Below are 24,433 nucleotides of genomic sequence, written 5' to 3'. Positions count from 1 at the left end.
GCTAAGCTTCCCTGTAATGTCGTTCATACTACCCTGCTGTCCATTAAATCCGTCTGTTTCTTTAAGATGGCAGGTAGATGGCAGTGTCATTGTCTGCACTGATGGCAAGTGTGATTTTCTCCAACTTTGAACATCCCAGTAGTGATGCATAGTCTCCCTTCACAACATAGAGAGGCAGCTTTTCAGTTTGTCTGTTTACCTGAACTGTGACATCAGTGATGCCTCTCACAGCGACAGATTCACCTGTGTAAGTCTTTAACACGAGGGACGCTGGTTGGAGTGGAAGGTGTTTCAGTGTGACTTCCTGGTCTGCTGAGTCACTCACCTCAGTGTTCGCTTATTCAACAGTGTGAACATGTCTCTTTGTCTTTCATTGGAATGTCTGTTTCTTGTTTCCCGTTTAGCATTTTCTGTTCTCTTATTGTTTCTAGAGGTTTTGTCAAATGTGCATTTTCTTACCACAGGCAATCCGTGTCCTTACACCAGCATGTAGAAGTCTGATGTCCCACCTTGCCACAGTGGAAGCATGTGACTTGATTTCCCGTCTCTGATTTTCTCTGTGCACATTAACTTTTTTTGTGATTTTAATGGAACAAAGACAAGAACAAATAGCTGCAGGAATAGACACAATACTGTTAAAATATACATATAATAGTATACTAGTTATTGTATGTAAATACAATCATAATAGTAAAATCAGTAAGGTTCACATTTGCACTAAAATTATGATGAACAGGCAATCTGTTGGGTATAAAACCTACAACAGTAGTTATTTTATAGTTTCAGTTGCAGATAACCAGCTCTCAATTGTTGTTGTGCTACATATCAAATCAAATCAAATTTTACTTGTCACATGCACCTAATTCAACAGGTGTCGGTAGACCTTACAGTGAAATGCTGACTTACAAGCCCTTATGCAGATTTAAGAAAAATACCCCCAAAAACAACAAATAAAAGTTACAAATAATTGAAGAGCAAATCAAATAAAAATGTTATAAATATGAAATAACAGTAACAAATAATTAAAGAGCAAAGTAAAAAAACTGCTTCTGCAGAAAGGAGCCCAAGGCACCTTGATGACATAGATCACACAGAGGAGAGGTTATGATTTTCATTAAAGGATGTTTTCTAGGTGGAAGGTGTACTCTGTGTATGACATTACAATGTATCAGCTGGTGATTAGGATTGTTAAATGAACAAGCTAAGTTCCTGATGAACTCAACTGGTGAGCTTCTTTAGCAGCTAGTTCCATGGACACACAGATTTCAATGTCCTTCCCCAAGGTCAGATGACTTTCAGTCAACAGTCTCTTTAGTGTAGCTTCACTCCGTAGCCCACATTCTAGTCTGTCTCTTATGATGTCATTTAGAACACCATTCAACTCATAGTGTTCTGATAGTTTCTTTAATTCAGCAACAAACATTGGTACTGATTCTCCCTCTTCCTGATGTTTCCTGTGGAACCTGAACCTTTCAGCATTAACTAGTGGTTCTGCTGAAAAATGTCCTTTAAATATCTCCACAATATCCCCATACGTCTTGTTACCTGTTCTGTCTGGCTGTAGCAGGCTGACTAGTAAATTAAATGTCTTTGGCCCCATTACACCAAAAACTGTAAGTACAATGTTGTCCTCATCAATGTAAATTACAAGAACAAAATATTCAAACCGTTCTGTATATGAGGTCCCCTGCTCAATACTTTCATAAAACTGTCCAATGGTTCCAACAATTCCAGCCATTTTTCATTTCTCAATATGCTCCTGATTGTCACTCACTTCAGTATTGTCCTCAAACACAGCAATAGTTTCCTCAGTCATGTGATCTTTATTCACTTCGCTCATTTAGCAGTTTTTAATTCCTCAGTTCATCTTCACAGTTGAATAAATGTCCTTTCCTTTAATCACTGTATATTCCTAACTTGTGTGTCCAGTGTGTGTGTGTGTGTCCAGTGGGTGTGTGTGTGTATCGAGTATGTGTGTGTCCAGTATGTGTGTGTGTGTGTGTCCAGTGTGTGTGCGTGCCCTGTGTTTGTGTCCAGTGTGTGTGTGTGTCCAGTGTGTGAGTGTCCAGTGTGTGTGTGTCAAGAGTGTGTCAAGTGTGTGTGTCCAGTGGGTGTGTGTGTGTGTGTGTGTGTCCAGTGTGTGTGTGTCCAGTGTGTGTGTGTGTGTGTGTGTGTGTGTGTCCAGTGTGTGTCCAGTGTGTATGTGTGTGTGTGTCCAGGGGGTGTGTGTGTGTGTGTCCAGTGTGTATATGTGTGTGTCTGTTCAGTGTGTGTTCAGTGTGTGTGTGTGTGTGTGTGTCCAATGTGTGTGTCCAGTGTATGTGTGTGTCCAGTGTGTGTGTGTGCCCTGTGTGTGTGTGTGTGTGTGTGTGTGTGTGTGAGTGTCCTTTGTGTGTGTGTCAAGTGTGTGTGTGTGTGACATGTGTGTCAAGTGTGTGTGTTTGTGTGTCTGTGTCCAGTCTGTGTGTGTGTGTGTGTTTGTGTCCAGTGTGTGTGTTTGTCCAGTGTGTGTGTTGAGTGTGTATCCAGTCTGTGTGTCCAGTGTCTGTGTGTGTGCCCTGTGACTGTGTGTGTGTGTGTGTGTGTGTGTGTCCAGTGTGTCTGTGTCCAGTGTGTGTGTGTGTGTGTGTTAGTGTCCAGTCTGTTTGTCTGTTTATGTGTCCAGTGTGTGTGTCTGTGTGTGTGTCCAGTGTCTGTGTGTCCAGTGTGGGTGTGTGTGTGTGTGTCTGTGTGTCTGTATCCAGTCTGTGTGTGTTTATGTGTCCAGTGTGTGTGTGTGTTATTGTGTCCAGTTTGTGTGTGTGTGTGTCAAGTGAGTTTGTGTTTGTGTGTCCAGTGTGTGTGTTTGTGTGTCCTCTGTGTGTGTCCATTATGGGTGTGTGTGTGTGTATGTATGTGTCCAGTGTGTTTGTCTGTTTGTGTCTCCAGTGTGTGTGTGTGTGTTTGTATTTGTGTGTCCGTTGTGTGTGACTGTCTTTGTGTGTATGTGTGTGTGTATTCAGTGTGTGTGTCGAGTGTGTGTATCCAGTGTGTGTCCAGTGTCTGTGTGTGTGTGTGTGTGTGTGTGTGTGTGTGTGTCCAGTGTGTGTGCCTCCAGTGTGTGTATGTCAAGCGAGTGTGTGTTTGTGTCCAGTCTGTGTATGTGTGTGTGTGTATGTGTCCAGTGTGTGTGTGTCCATTCTGTGTGTGTGTGTCCTGTGTGTGTGTGTGTTTGTGTCCAATCTGTGTGTGTGCGTGTGTTTGTGTGTGTGTCCTGAGTGTTTGTCAGGTGTGTGGGTTTATGTGTCCAGTGTGTGTGTGTCCAGTGTGTGTGTCTGAGTGTGTCCAGTGTGTGTGTGTGTGTGTGTCAAGTAAGTTTGTGTTTGTGTGTCTGGTGTCGTTATAGCCTCATCGTGCGTTTCCATCGGTAGACCAGTCGTGATGGATTAGTGGTGTTCCGTGTGGTAAAGGGGACCAGTCCAATTGGTAAAATAGGTATAGTAACCCCAAAAAATGTCCGGTGGACCTATTCATCTAGCAGCCAAAATGCTCCAGACAGCTCACGTTAGCAGGCAGCAGTTAGCAGATGGGCATTCAGGTGATGTCGCGACGGAGGGACCAGTTGAATAACCCCCTCAGGCAGATAACGTTGGTTGTCCAGTTGTGACGGCCCGGTGGGGCTCTGCACCGGCAGTAAAACAGGTCCAGGCCAATTAGCAATTAAAAAAAAAATAGGTGTTGTAGCCCAGGAGTGGCTGATGGAACTCTTCAGCTAGCCGGAAAATGGGTCTAGCATGGGCTAGCTCCAGGCGAAGTGGTGCTAGCTTCGGGACAGAGACGTTAGCCAGCAGTAGGTTGGATGAGACAGGCGAAAAGGTACAGAGCCTGCGGAGGGAATAATACGGGGAAATGGAGAGAAGACAGGTCTGGTATGCTCTGGCTAGAATCGCGTTGACTGGCGAGAGTTTTCCCAGCTAAAGGTTAGCTGATGACCGATAGCAGAAGTTAGCTGACCTCTAGCTAGTAGCAAGGACAGAGAAGTTAGCCAGAAGTAGACACTCGGATTGCAGCTAGCCAGCTGGTGAAAAGGTACAGAGCTTGCGGTGGGAGTCCGTGGAATTCGGTGTATGTGTATCAGTGTGTGTCCAGTGTGTGTGTGTGTGTGTGTGCGTGTCAGTGTCAGTGTGTGTGTGTGAGAGTTTGTGTGTGTGTCAGTGCATGTTTGTGTGTGTGTCAGGTGATTATTTACAGGGACACTGAGGAGTCTTCATAAACCCAAAACCCTGGATAGAGGGGCTCAGTGAATGTGGAGGTGAATGTGATAAGGTGGGTCAGTGTGTCAGAGGAGGCTCTATAGAAGGACAGAGTGCCGGCTGACCAGTCCAGATACACTCCTACTCTGTGGGAGCTGGAGGGGTGGACGTTTATGGTAGTGTCACTATTATTGTGCCAGGCAATGTAACTGTTGTCAGAGCAGAACAGACTCCAGGACTTGTCATTCCATCCAAGCCCACAGTCCTTAACCCTTCCTCTCCTGCTGATTCCTTTATATGTCACTCCTATACCAGCCCTTCTCCCACTCCACTCTACCTCCCAGTAACAGCGCCCAGTCAGACCCTCTCTACACAGCACCTGTTCTCTGTCCTCAAATCTCTCCGGTTGATCAGGATATGGCTGCTTCTCTGTCCTACATGTCACCTTTCTGTTCTCCTCAGACAGAGAGAGAAGTCTGTTTACTGTGTTTAGGTCCAGTGTGAGATCACAGACATCTGATGGATGAAACCAGACACAATATTAGAATTCATCATCATTCACATTAGAATGTTAACTCACTTTTCACTAATTCATTTAATGTAGATGTTTCTAGGTATCAAAAGGAGAGTTTAAGGTAACTTGAGACTTGTTGAATGATCATATGTTATACTGTATGGTAATATAAAACACACTTATTCCCATTAATTACACACACACACACACACACACACACACACCTGTATGCATGCATGAACACAAACACACATTTCTTATGTAACACGAACACGCCACACACACACATTGTCAACGCAACTCTTTGTAAACTTTGGAGTCCCTGATTTCTGCTTCTGTAGAACTACAGCTGATATTTAATGTGACCAAGTAAGTAATGATGGTGGTCTTTAACTTTAACTTAAATTAAGACTTATTCTTAGTTATATTCTTCACAGCAGTCAACACTCACATTTTCTAAGCCCAGGTTTCATTGTGTACTCTCCACCATGTTCCACACTGTAGCGGTAAGCAGAAGAACAGACAGTCATTGAGTTATACACCTGAACACACACACACACACACACACACACACACACACACACACACACACACACACACACACACACACACACACACACACACAGTCAAGCATAAGAATGTTTGTCTGTGTGTGTGTGTTCAGTGTTTGTCCAGTGTGTGTCCAGTGTGTATGTGTGTGTCCTGTGTGTGTGTCTAGTGTGAGTGCTGTCCTGTGTGTGTGTGTGTGTGTGTGTGTGTGTGTGTGTGTGTGTGTCCAGTGTGTGAGTGTGTGTTTCACACTGGACATACACACACACACACACATACACCGGATACGCACACACACACACACAAACTGGAAACACAGACACACTGGACACACACACATACTGGACACACACACACACAGTCAGTATATAACTTTGTCCAAGTGGTGGTAAGAATGTTTGTCTTAACTAGCCTGATAAGTCAAACATGTCTGATATGAATATTGACATAAACCCTCTACATACTTGAGTTTCTCCAATCTGCAGTGTGGATCCTCCAGTCCAGCAGAGAGCAGTCTGACTCCTGAGTCTCCTGGATGATTGTAGCTCAGGTCCAGCTCTCTCAGGTGTGAGGGGTTTGACCTCAAAGCTGAGACCAGAGAAGCACAGCCTTCCTCTGTGACTAGACAGCGTGACAGCCTGCAAAGAGTCAAATCATATTACAACTACACTGATATTCTTTGGTGGTGAAAATAGTGGCAGTAAATTTTTTTCAGATACGTCAGTGTCCTGAAACCTGACATATCTTTTCATAAATTAATGATTCAGAAAATGATAAATGATCAAATTATTGCCTGCAGATAGAAACATGTATAGTACAAATATTTGAGTAGACTGACAAGACCAGTTTAAAAAGCAGTATCAGTCAAAAGACAAACAGTGAGGTATCAGATTTAGATTGTATTGAGTATACAGTCCACACCATATATATTTTGACAGTGAAGCTAACATTTTAAATGTGGCTCTATAAGTCATCAAAAGTTTAGTCGGCCTCAAACTCGTTGGTTGCATTTGCAGTTTGTTTTGGTTGTGTTTTGCCCAATAATAACTGAATGATGTACAGTATATCACAAAAGTGATTACATGTTAGGAATATTATGAATAAATGACTGAACAATATTCTAATTTTAAATGGAACTGTAACTAAGTAAACTTATACTCTGTTTTATTATATCTGATTAACAATATGAGTTCATAAGAAGGGATTGTGTGACACGGACAAGGAGCAATTCAAGTTAATGAACACCATTCCAACTAGGCAGAAAGGAATGGGTTGTGGATTAAGTAAGCAGATAAGGTAGTTAACCTATGGTTGAACCGACAAAACTGAGCTCTGGGGTGTTTTAAATAAGGCAGTGAGTGCATTCCTAGGTTTTCTGTTAATTAGAACTGTCAGCTAAGTGGTGATCGATAATGGTGAGGGTTCAAAAGTTAATTTAGTTGTGTTGTGTGTCCTGTGTATGTGCTAGTGGGTCAGAATGAACTTTGAATTAACTTTTAAAGTTCCCTTTGTCTCGGTCGAGAGGAGGAGATTCATTTTAGAAGCAATGAAATGACGTCATGTTATTGTATATAAACTGTTGCTCGTGGTAACCTGGCAGCGCACTCCGAGAATAAATTCTGCTACCTATTATTGAAAAGACTGGTCTCCTTCTATTTTATGCAAACAAGAATCTTACAAATTCTCATAAAATATATTAAGGGAATTAAATTAATGAAAACATATTGGAATAACTAAATTACAGTAACAATTGGTCCTACGAGTGGATTCCACAAATTTGCCTCTGTCGTCCGAAGGGAAAGCCGAAAGCCGTGCACGGACAGGTCTGGACTCATTATTTAAAGACCTGGCCTCTGGATTGAGGTTTAAAAAAACAACAGGCCGGTATTAAGATCTAAGGGCGACAGAGAAGGTGACGGAATCGAACCGGCATTTCTTTTCCCAGTCTACAGGACGACGGTAAATAGTCTTTATTCTCGAATTTGGGAGGAATTATTTAAGATATTTTTGAATCAATGATAGGTGCTTGAATATTCTGAACAAATACACTAGGCTTCTACTTTGTGTTTTAACCAAAATCGATAGGAAGGAAGAGAGAAGGTCCGAAATGACCTTGGTAACGAATTCTACCACAAATAAACATAACGGAAGGAAGTGATATAGTACGTTTTGTTAGATAGGACGGTCGTTCTGTACAAATAGGATAGCCATTCATTCAAAAGACATACCTAAATAAAGTTAACCTAAGTAGTCTATCTGTTATGAAAACTAGCGGATAGATATACTAAAACGGGTGAGGATAAATTAGGCTTGGTGAGAAGGCAGAGTAATCCTAGGCGAACGGAAAAACTTAACCTATTCAATACTGAAAGAAAGTAATATCCACGGAGGTCTAGAGAAGTGAGATATGAGATATTAATGTTGACAGTCCTAAGGAACAATAGTTTATAATGAGCTTATAATTGTATACGGGTGAAATTTAATGTCCGATCAAAAGTCAAATCTATAGACGAAGTTTCCAGAAAGGAGAAATAAATATAGAAACCCATACACATTGATTATCATTAAAGAGACACACACATAGTCAGACAGGAGAGCAACTGAAGTAACTGTGTAACGATAAATACACACACATAGAAGGTAAAAAAAAAATAGAAAGGCATAGATAAGTGATTATAATACCATACCTACTAGTAACGGTAAGGATTTAACTAGCAATAGGTAGTAAATCCTCAAAGGAGGTCCCGGAATTAACGGGAGATGAGGAATAATGCAGGGTAGAGATAAGAGGAACACCTATTTTGGCCCGACATGGAGGAGTAAGTTTAAAGAAGGAACGATAATTCGTTCAAATGTGAGACCTAATATTTTAGCAAGAGTCACAATAGTAACTATTCCTAATTTCTGATAGAGGAGAGTGAGATTAATGAGAATCCTCACTGAGGGAAAGCTTGGGCTTTTAAATTAGGGCTATTTTCTGTTGTCCCAATGCCGGAGTTACGAATACAGACAATTGTAAATTGGGTCTATTTGCGGAGAATCTTAGTCACTTACATACCGTTGATGGTATAGTGGTGAACATAGCTGCCTTCCAAACTGGAGTCCCGGGTTCAGTTCCCAGCCAAGGCGTTGACTAAATTCAGAGCTTTTGATTGTAATTAAACTAATTGTATGTTTTGCCAAGAAAGATATGGTTGCTAGTGTTTGTATAAGATATAAATTGAACGTTTTTAATAGATTGTTTAGGTTAAATTAATAGACTAATTCATTCAAATTAAAATAATAACGAAGCGAATTTTGATGCAAGACGATGTCTGTTCACTAAATGGTCTGTTTGAATAATGTATTGGGAATAGAGTGCTGAATCAAAGACGAGACAGTTACTTAAATCTAATGAATTTTAAATAATAATGAAGAGACAATTACGATAGAATTGTGCCCATCGAAATGTTCTTATAAATTTAGCGAATTGAGAGATGAGAGATGTTGATTGATGTTGTAAGTTCTATTTCAAGATTCAACAGATGTGATAAATTAGGTTTGGTTTATCGAACCCCTACTACTGTTGCTACAGACAGCCAACAATTATTTACAATTCATTGAAAATCGCTGCGGCTTGGGTCTAGGTTGAGCGCTTGTTGATGACATCACTTGCAAGGCACTTTTGTCGCCACGGAAATTATGTTGTGACTGGGGGTGACGGAGAAAATAGTTTGTGTCTTTTAGAAGGAAAATGCGTGCATATTGTTTTGAGTCACTTTTTAGAAGTTGATAAACATTTCCAAATAGATTTTAAAAAGTAGCTGTAAGTCGTCAAGGTAGTCAGGAAAGATGCTAAAAACTAGCAACAGATTCGCTAGGTGGGCATCATTGATTTGTGTTGTATATTTGGACTGTATTTGGCTATGAGAAAGGGAGATTTGAATGTCTGAATCGTAAAACATAGTGATAATGGATTCTGATGGTTATTGATTCCTGGTTTGATTGTTTAAGTAACACCAGTTAATTTGAGCAGGAAAGTTCATGTGGTCTAACATTATAATCTGTTTCCATTATGTGGAACAAAAAAAAAGTATTTAGTCAGCCGCCAATTGTGCAAGTTCTCCCCCTTAAAAAGAGAAAAAAAATCCAGAAAATCGCATTGTAGGATTTTTAATGAATTTATTTGCAAATTATGGTGAAAAATAAGTATTTTTTCTGTTAATTAGAACTGTCAGCTAAGTGCTGATCGATAATGGTGAGGGTTCAAAAGTTAATTTAGTTGTGTTGTGTGTCCTGTGTATGTGCTAGTGGGTCAGAATGAACTTTGAATTAACTTTTAAAGTTCCCTTTGTCTCGGTCGAGAGGAGGAGATTCATTTTAGAAGCAATGAAATGACGTCATGTTATTGTATATAAACTGTTGCTCGTGGTAACGTGGCAGCGCGCCCCGAGAATAAATTCTGTTACCTATTATTGAAAAGACTGGTCTCCGTCTTTTTTATGCAAACAAGCATCTTACAAATTCTCATAAAATAGATTAAGGGAATTCAATTAATGAAAACATATTGGAATAACTATATTACAGTAACAGTACACCCCTCACATTTTTGTAAATATTTGAGTATATATTTTCATTTGACAACACTGAAGAAATGACACTTTGCTACAATGTAAAGTAGTGAGTGTACAGCTTGTATAACAGTGTAAATTTGCTGTCCCCTCAAAATAACTCAACACACAGCCATTAATGTCTAAACCGCTGGCAACAAAATTGAGTACACCCCTAAGTGAAAATGTCCAAATTGGGCCAAAAGTGTCAATATTTTGTGTGGCCACCATCATTTCCAGGACACCCTCTTGGGCATTGAGCTCACCAGAGCTTCACAGGTTGCCACTGGAGTCCTCTTCCACTCCTCCATGACGACATCACGGAGCTGGTGGATGTTAGAGACCTTCCGTTTGAGGATGCCCAACAGATGCTCAATAGGGTTTAGGTCTGGAGACATGCTTGGCCAGTCCATCACCTTTACCCTCAGCTTCTTTAGCAAGGCAGTGGTCGTCTTGGAGGTGTGTTTGGGGTCGTAATCATGTTGGAATACTGCCCTGCGGCCCAGTCTCCGAAGGGAGGGGATCATGCTCTGCTTTTGTATGTCACAGTACATGTTGGCATTCATGGTTCCCTCAATGAACTGTAGCTCCCCAGTGCCGGCAGCACTTATGCAGCCCCAGACCATGACACTCCCACCACCATGCTTGACTGTAGGCAAGACACACTTGTCTTTGTACTCCTCACCTGGTTGCTGCCACACACGCTTGACACCATCTGAACCAAATAAGTTTATCTTGGTCTCATCAGACCACAGGACATGGTTCCAGTAATCCATGTCCTTAGTCTGCTTGTCTTCAGCAAACTGTTTGTGGGCTTTCTTGTGCATCATCTTTAGAAGAGGCTTCCTTCTGGGACGACAGCCATGCAGACCAATTTGATGCACTGTACGGCGTATGGCCTGAGCACTGACAGGCTGACCCCACACCCCTTCAACCTCTGCAGCAATGCTGGCAGCACTCATACGTCTATTTCCCAAAGACAACCTCTGGATATGACGCTGAGCACGTGCATTCAACTTCTTTGGTCGACCATGGCGAGGCCTGTTCTGAGTGGAACCTGTCCAGTTAAACCGCTGTATGGTCTTGGCCACCGTGCTACAGCTCAGTTTCAGTGTCTTGGCAATCTTCTTATAGCCCAGGCCATCTTTATGTAGAGCAACAATTCTTTTTTTCAGATCCTCAGAGAGTTCTTTGCCATGAGATGCCATGTTGAACGTCCAGCGACAAGTCAGTATGAGGGAGTGTGAGAGCGATGACAATTTAACACACCTGCTCCCCATTCACACCTGAGACCTTGTAACACTAACGAGTCACATGACACTGGGGAGGGAAAATGGCTAATTGGGCCCAATTTGGACATTTTCACTACTTTACATTGTAGCAAAGTGTCATTTCTTCAATGTTGTCACATGAAAAGATACACTCAAATATTTACACAAATGTGAGGGGTGTACTCACTTTTGTGATATACTGTATGTTGACTGGATTACTTTTCTAAGCGAGTAGACATGTTTCTAAACACTACTAAATGAATCCTGATGATGCCATGATTAATACAAATCATTAATGAATTCTGAATAATAATGAGTGAGAAAGTTACAGAAGCTACAACAAAACATGCTAACCTCTCACCATTACCAATAACAGAGGCTACAAAAAAACATGCTAACCTCTCACCATTACCAATAACAGAGGCTTCATCAAAACATGCTAACCTCTCACCATTACCAATAACAGAGGCTACAACAAAACATGCTAACCTCTCACCATTACCAATAACAGAGGAAACAACAAAACATGCTAACCTCTCACCATTACCAATAACAGTGGCTATAACAAAACATGTTAATCTCTCACCATTACCAATAACAGAGGCTACAACAAAGCATGCTAACCTCTCACCATTACCAATAACAGAGGATACAACAAAACATGATAACCTCTCACCATTACCAATAACAGAGGCTACAACAAAACATGCTAACCTCTTACCATTACCAATAACAGAGGCTACAACGAAACATGCTAACCTCTCACCATTACCAATAACAGAGGGGGTTTGATCTTTGTGCCTCTATAACTTTGTTATTTGTCATTATTCACGATTCATTCATGACTATTCATAATCATGGTAGCATCCACATGAATGTAAAGGTGTTCAGAAACATATTCTATTCTTACTGACAATACAAGTGAAGTGACTCCAAAATGACAGGACATTATTCACCATCCAGTTTCTATTAGGAAAAACATCATCCAAAACACAACCAAGACAAACTGCAAATGCATTCAACAAGTTTGTAGAAACACAAGCTTGATGTGATCACTGCAGGCATGGAATATGGGACCAACTACTAAACTTATGACTACTATCATACAATATAAGTGAATTTGTACAAATAATTAAGACTTCTTCAAATGAGAGAACTAGATACATAAAGTGCTTTCATTTCTAAACGGTAAAATATACAGTGCCTTGCGAAAGTATTCGGCCCCCTTGAACTTTGTGACCTTTTGCCACATTTCAGGCTTCAAACATGAAGATATCAAACTGTATTCTTTTGTGAAGAATCAACAACAAGTGGGACACAATCATGAAGTGGAAAGACATTTATTGGATATTTCAAACTTTTTTAACAAATCAAAAACTGAAAAATTGGGCGTGCAAAATGATTCAGCCCCCTTAAGTTAAAACTTTGTAGCGCCACCTTTTGCTGCGATTACAGCTGTAAGTTGCTTGGGGTATGTCTCTATCAGTTTTGCACATCGAGAGACTGAATTTTTTTCCCCATTCCTCCTTGCAAAACAGCTCGAGCTCAGTGAGGTTGGATGGAGAGCATTTGTGAACAGCTGTTTTCAGTTCTTTCCACAGATTCTCGATTGTATTCAGGTCTGGACTTTGACTTGGCCATTCTAACACCTGGATATGTTTATTTTTGAACAATTCCATTGTAGATTTTGCTTTATGTTTTGGATCATTGTCTTGTTGGAAGACAAATCTCCGTCCCAGTCTCAGGTCTTTTGCAGACTCCATCAGGTTTTCTTCCAGAATGGTCCTGTATTTGGCTCCATCCATCTTCCCATCAATTTTAACCATCTTCCCTGTCCCTGCTGAAGAAAAGCAGGCCCAAACCATGATGCTGCCACCACCATGTTTGACAGTGGGGATGGTGTGTTCAGCTGTGTTGCTTTTACGCCAAACATAACGTTTTGCATTGTTGCCAAAAAGTTCAATTTTGGTTTCATCTGACCAGAGCACCTTCTTCCACATGTTTGGTGTATCTCCCAGGTGGCTTGTGGCAAACTTTAAACGACACTTTTTATGGATATCTTTAAGAAATGGCTTTCTTCTTGCCACTCTTCCATAAAGGCCAGATTTGTGCAGTATATACGACTTGTTGTTGTCCTATGGACAGAGTCTCCCACCTCAGCTGTAGATCTCTGCAGTTCATCCAGAGTGATCATGGGCCTCTTGGCTGCCTCTCTGATCAGTCTTCTCCTTGTATGAGCTGAAAGTTTAGAGGGACGGCCAGGTCTTGGTAGATTTGCAGTGGTCTGATACTCCTTCCATTTCAATATTATCGCTTGCACAGTGCTCCTTGGGATGTTTAAAGCTTGGGAAATCTTTTTGTATCCAAATCCGGCTTTAAACTTCTTCACAACAGTATCTCGGACCTGACTGGTGTGTTCCTTGTTCTTCATGATGCTCTCTGCGCTTTTAACGGACCTCTGAGACTATCACAGTGCAGGTGCATTTATACGGAGACTTGATTACACACAGGTGGATTGTATTTATCATCATTAGTCATTTAGGTCAACATTGGATCATTCAGAGATCCTCACTGAACTTCTGGAGAGAGTTTGCTGCACTGTGTCGTGGGATAATCAGAATTTTTTGGTAACATATGTAAGATGTTTTATATTTATCAAATGTGTGTAAGTTAATTCTCATCAGAATGGTATTTTTGTATAATACTGTGGCCAGGTTGCAGTATCTGTTCTATGTCAAGACTAAGTTGCATGGGCGGAGAGAGGGGAGGGGTCAAAGTATCATCGTGTGTAAACATGTGTTTTGTTCCACTGTGTGTGTGCCAGTTCACTCCCTAGTTTTCCCATCGGAGATGGCAGTGTCTGGAATCATTCTCCTCTCCGTGAGCTTGTCCAGGATTGGTTGTATTTAGAGTTGGTTGTATATAAATGACAATTTGATATATGCCTGTTGATATGGAGGATTTGGTTTATGGTTCAGGGGTCTGGGAAAGGAGACAAAGCTGAACGATGAATTATGTCTATGCTGTCTGACTATGTGTGTCTTTGCTATTAAAGGAACTCAGTTGCATTGTAAGGGGGCTCTCAGAGAATTCATGGTTAGACACTGAATCGATCTGAGAGTCACAGGGTTGTGATAGAGCTCATATAATTAAAGATGGACTTTGATAACTAACTCTGACTTGTGTGTGTGGTTTGCTCCCATGATTTGGTAAATAGAGGAAATTTCCACAAAAACTGAAAGTAAAGGGGCTGAATAATTTTGCATGCCCAATTTTTCAGTTTTTGATTTGTTGAAAAAGTTTGAAATACCCAATAAATGTCGTTCCACTTCATGATTGTGTCCCACTTGTTGTTGATTCTTCACAAAAAAATACAGTTTTATATCTTTATGTTTGAAGCCTGAAATGTGGCAAAAGGTCGCAAAGTTCAAGGGGGCCGAATACTTTTGCAAGGCACTGTATATGTATGAATACCTTTAAATAAAAGGTGACATTGTGTACTGTTGTCTAATATGAAACATTCTATCTCAAATCCAAAATGCTGGAGCATAGCACCACATTTAAGACTGTAAGCTTCACTGTCCAAGGAATACTGACCTCAGAGTCTCCAGTTTACAGTGGGGATTCCCCAGTACAGCAGAGAGCAGCTTCACTCCTGAATCCTTCAGGTCATTGTTACTCAGATCCAGCTCTCTCAGATGTGAGGGGTTTGACCTCAGAGCTGAGACCAGAGAAGCACAGCCTTCCTCTGTGACTCCACAGCCTGACAGCCTGACAAAAAGATCATCATGCAATAACAAACACACTGTTAATTTTACACCAGTAGTGTATAACGACAATGCAGATGCATTTGGTTTATTCTCTCAAACAAAACATAGATTCATCTCCGGTCTCCTAGAATTGTATGGTCATAATGTTATACTAATGTGAAAATCAATGCATTTATTCAATATGTTATTCAATATAATATTATATACTAATTTTAACACGTATTTTTCTCTAAACTTAATAAATATTCCTGATGATTAGTTCTTATACTTAATTTTAAGTTCTCACAGAACAGCTGTGGAGGCTTTGACCACTGGCAGCAGCCTCAGAAGACCTTCCTCTGATCTGGAGTATTTCTTCAGGTCAAACACATCCAGGTCCTTTTCTGAAGTCAGCAACACAAAGACCAGAGCAGACCACTGTGCATGTGACAAGTTGTCTCTAGAGAGACTTCCTGATCTCAGGTAGCTTTGGATCTCCTCCACTAGAGAATGGTCATTCAGTTCATTCAGACAGTGGAACAGATTGATGCACCTCTCTGGAGAGGGATTCTCCCTGATCTTCTCCTTGATGTACTTGACTGTTTCTTCATGGCTCTTTGAGCTGCTTCTTGTCTTTGTCAATAGACCTCGTAAGTGCTTCTGATTGGACTCCATTGAGAGGCCCAGAAGGAAGCGGAGGAACAGATCCAGGTTTCCTGTCTCACTTTGTAAGGCTTTATCCACAGCACTCTTGTAGAAAGTAACTTCAGACTTGTATTTTGTTTGCAGTTTGTCCATTAGATTCTCATTGTTGTTAATGAATGAGAGGAACACATATACAGCAGCCAGAAACTCCTGAATGCTCAGATGAACAAAGCAGTACACCTTGTTCTGGTACAGCCCACATTCCTCTTTAAAGAGCTGTGTGCACAATCCTGAGTACACTGAGGCTTCAAAAACATCAATACCAGCCTCTTTCAGGTCTTCTTCATAGAAAATCAGATTGCCATTCACAAGCTGTTGAAAAGCTAGCTTTCCCAGGGACAGAATGCTCTCCTTATGCCAGTGTGGACCTGTCTCTTCTTTCCCAAGATACTTTTCATTCTTTTGTTTGGTATGAAACACCACAAGGTGTGTGTACATCTCAGTAAGAGTCGTTGGCATCTCTTCTCTCTTGTCTGTACTCAACATGTGTTCAAGGACTGTTGCAGCAATCCAACAGAAAACTGGAATGTGACACATGATGTGGAGGCTCCTTGATGTCTTTATGTGTGAGATGATTCTGCTGGCCAGGTCCTCATCACTGAATCTCTTCCTGAAGTACTCCTCCTTCTGTGGGTCGTTGAACCCTCGTACCTCTGTCACCTGGTCAACACACCCTGAAGGGATCTTATTGGCTGCTGCATGTCGGGTAGTTATCCAGATGAGAGCAGAGGGAAGCAGATTTCCCTTGATGAGATTTGTCATCAGAACATCCACTGAGGTTGACTTTGTGACGTCCCAACAGATCTTGTTCTTTTGGAAGTCTAGGGGCAGTCGGCACTCATCCAGACCATCAAAGATGAATAGAACTTTGTACGTGTCGTATTTGGAGATTCTTGATTGTTTGGTTTCCATCGAGAAGTGATTGAGAAGTTCAATGAAAGTGTGTTTGTCCTCTTTAATCAAATTCAGCTCCCGAAAAGGGAATGAAAATACAAATTGGACATCCTGATTTGCTTTTCCTTCAGCCCAGTCCAGAATGAACTTCTGCACAGAGACTGTTTTTCCAATGCCAGCAACTCCCTTAGTCAGCACAGTTCTGATAAGTTTGTCTTGTTCAGTTAAGGGTTTGAAGATGTCGTTACATTTGATTGCAGTTTCTGGTCTTGCTTGTTTCCTGGTTGTTGTCTCAATCTGTCTCAGCTCATGTTCATTATTGACCTCTCCAGTTCCACCCTCTGTGATGTAGAGCTCTGTGTAGATCTTATTGAGAAGTGTTGGGTTTCCTTGTTTAGCGATCCCCTCAAATACACATTGAAACTTCTTCTTTAGATTAGATTTGAGTTCACGTTGGCAAATCACAGCAGGATCATCTGAATCTAGAAATAACACAGAGGATATTAATATTACGTCTGTTTTAATGCCTACAGTATTGTAAGTACAGTGCCTTGCGAAAGTATTCGGCCCCCTTGAACTTTGCAACCTTTTGCCACATTTCAGGCTTCAAACATAAAGATATAAAACTGTATTTTTTTGTGAAGAATCAACAACAAGTGGGACACAATCATGAAGTGGAACGACATTTATTGGATATTTCAAACTTTTTTAACAAATCAAAAACTGAAAAATTGGGCATGCAAAATTATTCAGCCCCTTTACTTTCAGTGCAGCAAACTCTCTCCAGAAGTTCAGTGAGGATCTCTGAATGATCCAATGTTGACCTAAATGACTAATGATGATAAATACAATCCACCTGTGTGTAATCAAGTCTCCGTATAAATGCACCTGCACTGTGATAGTCTCAGAGGTCCGTCAAAAGCGCAGAGAGCATCATGAAGAACAAGGAACACACCAGGCAGGTCCGAGATACAGTTGTGAAGAAGTTTAAAGCCGGATTTGGATACAAAAAGATTTCCCAAGCTTTAAACATCCCAAGGAGCATTGTGCAAGCGATAATATTGAAATGGAAGGAGTATCAGACCACTGCAAATCTACCAAGACCTGGCCGTCCCTCTAAACTTTCAGCTCATACAAGGAGAAGACTGATCAGAGATGCAGCCAAGAGGCCCATGATCACTCTGGATGAACTGCAGAGATCTACAGCTGAGGTGGGAGACTCTGTCCATAGGACAACAATCACTCGTATATTGCACAAATCTGGCCTTTATGGAAGAGTGGCAAGAAGAAAGCCATTTTTTAAAGATATCCATAAAAAGTGTTGTTTAAAGTTTGCCACAAGCCACCTGGGAGACACACCAAACATGTGGAAGAAGGTGCTCTGGTCAGATGAAACCAAAATTGAACTTTTTGGCAACAATGCAAAACGTTATGTTTGGCGTAAAAGCAACACAGCTCATCCCCCTGAACACACCATCCCCACTGTCAAACATGGTGGTGGCAGCATCATGGTTTGGGCCTGCTTTTCTTCAGCAGGGACAGGGAAGATGGTTCAAATTGATGGGAAGATGGATGGAGCCAAATACAGGACCATTCTGGAAGAAAACCTGATGGAGTCTGCAAAAGACCTGAGACTGGGACGGAGATTTGTCTTCCAACAAGACAATGATCCAAAACATAAAGCAAAATCTACAATGGAATGGTTCAAAAAATAAACATATCCAGGTGTTAGAATGGCCAAGTCAAAGTCCAGACCTGAATCCAATCGAGAATCTGTGGAAAGAACTGAAAACTGCTGTTCACAAATGCTCTCCATCCAACCTCACTGAGCTCGAGCTGTTTTGCAAGGAGGAATGGGGAAAAAAATTCAGTCTCTCGATGTGCAAAACTGATAGAGACATACCCCAAGCGACTTACAGCTGTAATCACAGCAAAAGGTGGCGCTACAAAATATTAACTTAAGGGGGCTGAATAATTTTGCACGCCCAATTTTTCAGTTTTTGATTTGATAAAAAAGTTTGAAATATCCAATAAATGTCGTTCCACTTCATGATTGTGTCCCACTTGTTGTTGATTCTTCACAAAAAAATACAGTTTTATATCTTTATGTTTGAAGCCTGAAATGTAGCAAAAGGTCGCAAAGTTCAAGGGGGCCGAATACTTTCACAAGGCACTGTATGTTATAAAGTTTAAATTGTATATTCTCTTAACTGACTGTATACATGTGTAAATGTTTTCATTATGCATTACAGACTGGTGTGACTGATTATATTATTATTGGTATCATTGATGGTATTATTAATGTGGTCTCTCTCTCTCTCCCTCTCTAAACACAAAACATCCCTGCTGCTACTTGATGAGGTTACTACTCTGTGTTGTGTTAAGGCTGCTACAATATCATTGAGTTACACAGCTACTTTAGCTGTACTTTAGTTACAGCTTTTAAATGTTATAAAACAGCATTCAACATGAGGCAGACAGCTCTTACTTTTCTCCAGTATGTCAGCAAGCTCCTTCTGGTTCATTTTCCTCAGGACGTGCAGTGCGATCTTCAGAGCCCCCTCTCTGGCATCCACCACGTCCTTATCCTGCTTCTGACCCTGAAAGCCTTCTGGGAGTTCTGGACTAAGAATCCTCTTGAACATCTTCAGCTCGTTCTTCACAAATGTCATAATATTCTCTTCAAGCAACTGAATTAAATCAAGTAAATAAGTTAAGCAAGAGACAAAATGCTTTCTCATCAACACATTAATGAATGATTGACAGATCAACTTTACTTGAGGTAAACAAAAACAAATGTACATAACAGGAACACATACACTGAATATGGAGGCCAGATCTGTTTGATGACTCTGGGAAGACTGACCACTGAGAATCCCTGACTCCGATCTCTCCTGTTGGTTTCTGTTGACAAAACATGAGATTACATCTCCTCATCCAAGGAGTGCACACACAAAATCACAAGTTGTGTTTGTTTAACATTGTTTTAGGACTATGAAAATGGACAAAGGATTAGCCTATGGATTATGAAAACAACAAAAATAACTTGGAAAATGGAGAGGAGAAATGACTATAGGCAGTTTTGTTTATTAACTCACTGACGATGACCCATGAGTTCTTCTTACCTTTGTTCAGTAGAAAAGTCTCCCTCTCCAAACTCTATAGGTTGCCCCATAGACCAGTCACTCTTCATGGACACACAGCTGGGAACAGGTGAGGCTGGTCTCTCCTGCTTGATTGGGCTTCAACACAACAGAGACAAACATTACATCTCTCATCTACTCTGAGCTCAGATGGGGAAACATAAGAAGACTTTCATTCTAAAATGCTATGTATCAATTTTCTGAAATGTTGGTGAATTTGATTTTATTGCTTAAAGAAATGATCAAATAAATTGTGTTTTTTCACTATATAATCATGGCATGGGGTGGTTCAATGACATAGACATTTGTTTAAAATCTATCACTTGATGATTTCATTTCAGAGAGTCAAATGTTTTTTTTAGCAAAATGCTATGTATATACCTCACTCTCAAATGTGACCAACCTGCTCAATTTGGTAATTAACTCAATTAACTACATGTAGGGTGTTTTTGGTTTATGTCAGTTTAATTGTTTGTTATGCTATAAGTGGTTATTTTATGGTTGTAAGGGATACAATTAACTAGAAGATTGTATGTTTTGCAATTCTGAAGGAATTACACATTATTCAGTACTACTGCAGTTGCTACATAATTCCAATAGATGGCAGCATAAGACCACAAATGAATTTTCAGAATATTAGTTTAGTTTTCTCCCTGGATACACCACTACTCCCCCCCACAGGAAAACTCACGTGTGATTATTTCTGTCCCTTTCCACACTGCTAACGCAAGATGAAGGATTGAAAAACCATTTAACAGATTACTGTTTAGTAGTATAATGATGATACATGTTTATTATTACTTGTTTTTATGTGAATGTGAAGGGCATGTTGAGGTACAGTGCCTTGCGAAAGTATTCGGCCCCCTTGAACTTTGCGACCTTTTGCCACATTTCAGGCTTCAAACATAAAGATATAAAACTGTATTTTTTTGTGAAGAATCAACAACAAGTGGGACACAATCATGAAGTGGAACGACATTTATTGGATATTTCAAACTTTTTTAACAAATCAACAACTGAAAAATTGGGCGTGCAAAATTATTCAGCTCCTTTACTTTCAGTGCAGCAAACTCTCTCCAGAAGTTCAGTGAGGATCTCTGAATGATCCAATGTTGACCTAAATGACTAATGATGATAAATACAATCCACCTGTGTGTAATCAAGTCTCCGTATAAATGCACCTGCACTGTGATAGTCTCAGAGGTCCGTTAAAAGCGCAGAGAGCATCATGAAGAACAAGGAACACACCAGGCAGGTCCGAGATACTGTTGTGAAGAAGTTTAAAGCCGGATTTGGATACAAAAAGATTTCCCAAGCTTTAAACATCCCAAGGAGCACTGTGCAAGCGATAGTATTGAAATGGAAGGAGTATCAGACCACTGCAAATCTACCAAGACCTGGCCGTCCCTCTAAACTTTCAGCTCATACAAGGAGAAGACTGATCAGAGAGGCAGCCAAGAGGCCCATGATCACTCTGGATGAACTGCAGAGATCTACAGCTGAGGTGGGAGACTCTGTCCATAGGACAACAATCAGTCGTATATTGCACAAACCTGGCCTTTATGGAAGAGTGGCAAGAAGAAAGCCATTTGTTAAAGATATCCATAAAAAGTGTTGTTTAAAGTTTGCCACAAGCCACCTGGGAGACACACCAAACATGTGGAAGAAGGTGCTCTGGTCAGATGAAACCAAAATTGAACTTTTTGACAACAATGCAAATCGTTATGTTTGGCGTAAAAGCAACACCCTGAACACACCATCCCCACTGTCAAACATGGTGGTGGCAGCATCATGGTTTGGGCCTGCTTTTCTTCAGCAGGGACAGGGAAGATGGTTAAAATTGATGGGAAGATGGATGGAGCCAAATACAGGACCATTCTGGAAGAACCTGATGGAGTCTGCAAAAGACCTGAGACTGGGACGGAGATTTGTCTTCCAACAAGACAATGATCCAAAACATAAAGCAAAATCTACAATGGAATGGTTCAAAAATAAACATATCCAGGTGTTAGAATGGCCAAGTCAAAGTCCAGACCTGAATCCAATCGAGAATCTGTGGAAAGAACTGAAAACTGCTGTTCACAAATGCTCTCCATCCAACCTCACTGAGCTCGAGCTGTTTTGCAAGGAGGAATGGGAAAAAATGTCAGTCTCTCGATGTGCAAAACTGATAGAGACATACCCCAAGCGACTTACAGCTGTAATCGCAGCAAAAGGTGGCGCTACAAAGTATCAACTTAAGGGGGCTGAATAATTTTGCACGCCCAATTTTTCAGTTTTTGATTTTAAAAAAAAGTTTGAAATATCCAATAAATGTCGTTCCACTTCATGATTGTGTCCCACTTGTTGTTGATTCTTCACAAAAAAATACAGTTTTATATCTTTATGTTTGAAGCCTGAAATGTGGCAAAAGGTCGCAAAGTTCATTGTCTTCGCAAGGCACTGTAAATTTACTAACCGGGAGGGTTGCATAATGTAATTTATTGGAGGGCTGGAAGATGCACTCTTGTCTTTTATATTCCGCGGTTGTTTACTCTCAATATCAGATATTAAGATACATTTTTACAATGCTTGTATACTAGGGTTGAGTTTATGACTGGTGAATATTTACCCGGGGTTCAATATCTGCTATAGTCACTATTTTTTTGCTCTCCCAAAAGCAACACAGCCCTAATACGAGATAAATAGCTAACTAAAGTAATGAGTGACAATTTTAGAAAATCATGGGACATTTTGTCTGTGGTTGCATTCTATTTTATGTCAATCATATTGCTGCTTGTAGCCTATAACTGATGCTTCGTGGTCTTATGCTTCCATCTACTGGAAATATTTAGCAATTAAAAGGTAATAATTCATGTACTGACATTGGTGATGCAGCTGAAAAATAAAGTGTATTTTTCTCATTAATTATTTAGATCAGTCTCAAACCTGCCCCACCTATCCCACACCAATTGCTGGACTTTCACATAGAGGTTACTTGGTCACCCAGTTCAAAACACATTTGAAAAATAAAACTAATGTGTCTTGTTTACCAAGTGTTTTGCCTTGCAATAATAAATATAATAAAATAACAAACAAAAATAAAAGCAAAATGCTCAGACAGGTTTTGATTAACAAAATAATCAAAATTATTATTTAGTACTAAAATAGTTTCTAGAAGTGTTCTACTCTACTCTACCCTAGAATTAGGGTTAAGGCTAAAATAGGTAATAGGTAGAGTTAGAGTTTCTGTATACCACTTTGTGACATCTGCTGATGTAAAAAGGGCTTTATAAATACATTTGATTGATTGTTAGGTTTAGGGTTTTTAAGGCAAAAACCAGTATGGGTTTCTAGCTCTCTTGCTCCTCCCTGTGGCCTTCTGTGGGTACTACATAACTCATTCACAACACCTGCTAGGCTCATAATCTGAAGTAGCAACTGTGTCAGATCTACAAATCAATGAGCTAGACATGTCCATTTGGTTTGCATCTCAGTGAACCTGTCTAGCATTCGCTCAATTCAATGCCTTCAAATGAAGATTTCAGTGCATATCAAATTATCCAGCAGCCATTCAGAAAAAACAAATAGTAAAAAATAAAAATAATCGTATTTAGAAAATGTATTCTGTCTGTTTAAATCAGCCACATTTTGAAAAGAGGACATGCTGTAATAATAGTAATAATATTTTTTTCAAAGATATACCCATCTAAAATCTATTAACTGATAATCTGAGAACAGAAATATTGAAGGTACCCATAAGCAACCATTTCTGATGAAAAAACAAATGTGATGCATTTTGGAAATAAACTCTTAATAATTATTTCAAAAATTGTCATCTCACCTCTTAGCTTTGGTGTCATGTTCCCCAGAGAGACGCCTTTTAGAGGCAGGTCCCTCCTCTCTCTCCCCAGAGAGGCGCCTTTTAGAGGCAGGGCCCCCCTCCTCTCTCTCCCCAGAGAGACTCATTTTAGAGCACTGACCCCTAAACAGAGATCCAGCATGTTGGTTGTGGTTAACACAGTAATTATTTAATGTCAATTGTTATAATTTATTAATTATCTCTTATGAAACATTTACTAACAGACATATTGAAACAGTCAGGTGATTTAATGCAATCATATGAATATGTAGTTGTGAAATGACATCTCCATGGTAACGGTCAATAATAATAATAAGTAACTGTTTGTTAAGGTAAACAGTACAGCAACACAAGGCCATGTCTCACAATTATTTGTGTGAATTAAAAGTAAGATATTTATTGTCTTTCAATCTATTTTTTTCTAAATATATCTGAGAATGTAGACAGAAGGGCTAAAATGAGAGTGATTGATCTGAGGGGGAAAAAAAATATCCATTCAGAAAGTTTATTTGCAACAGGTAAGATATTTTATATTATGTAAAGTAGGCTAGGTTATAATGTATAGTAGTGGGTTGTTAGTGATATGTAGATCAAGGTCTATACCTCGGCTATAGCCTACATATCATAGATAACCAGCCTAAACCTGTTGAGATCAGTTCACAGAGACCATCAGTTTTGTCAGCATGAAAAGCGATCATAGCCTTATAATAGTTTGTAGGTAGCCTAGACCTACGAGAGTCTGCCCGTCTTTTCTACATACCAACACATTTATTTAATGTTACAGAGAAATATGTGTCACAGTTTCAACAGCCATTTTGTAACTGCGTAGGCTACAAACATATTTTTGATTTCATATGAGGAAATCACATAACTTACAGTCACTGGTGCAGCCGCCTGTTTTCTTGCAGATGAAATAGCTTTCATAGGCAACTCATTCAACCAGCCT

The 24,433-nt window shown here is 40.2% G+C and overlaps 1 protein-coding gene across 1 annotated transcript; it reads right to left on the bottom strand.

Annotated features, from left to right (window-relative positions):
- Positions 1 to 744: 744 nt before the first annotated feature.
- On the bottom strand, positions 745 to 24,433 carry LOC118964419 (NLR family CARD domain-containing protein 3-like). The gene is made up of 10 exons (XM_090232283.1): positions 24,364 to 24,433; positions 23,470 to 23,610; positions 19,629 to 19,745; positions 19,323 to 19,407; positions 18,992 to 19,193; positions 15,212 to 16,985; positions 14,753 to 14,926; positions 5,760 to 5,933; positions 5,198 to 5,244; positions 745 to 4,748 (listed from the first exon to the last, which is right to left on the bottom strand). Exons 2-10 carry the CDS (start codon positions 23,592 to 23,594, stop codon positions 4,225 to 4,227), a joined length of 3,222 nt encoding a protein of 1,073 aa, XP_090088409.1. The 5' UTR covers positions 23,595 to 23,610; positions 24,364 to 24,433; the 3' UTR covers positions 745 to 4,224.

Source organism: Oncorhynchus mykiss, chromosome 4, assembly GCF_057628025.1.
Source record: "Oncorhynchus mykiss isolate SJ-2025 chromosome 4, ASM5762802v1, whole genome shotgun sequence".
NCBI classification, from domain to species: domain Eukaryota; kingdom Metazoa; phylum Chordata; class Actinopteri; order Salmoniformes; family Salmonidae; genus Oncorhynchus; species Oncorhynchus mykiss.
This window is presented reverse-complemented; position numbering and strand designations above follow the sequence as displayed.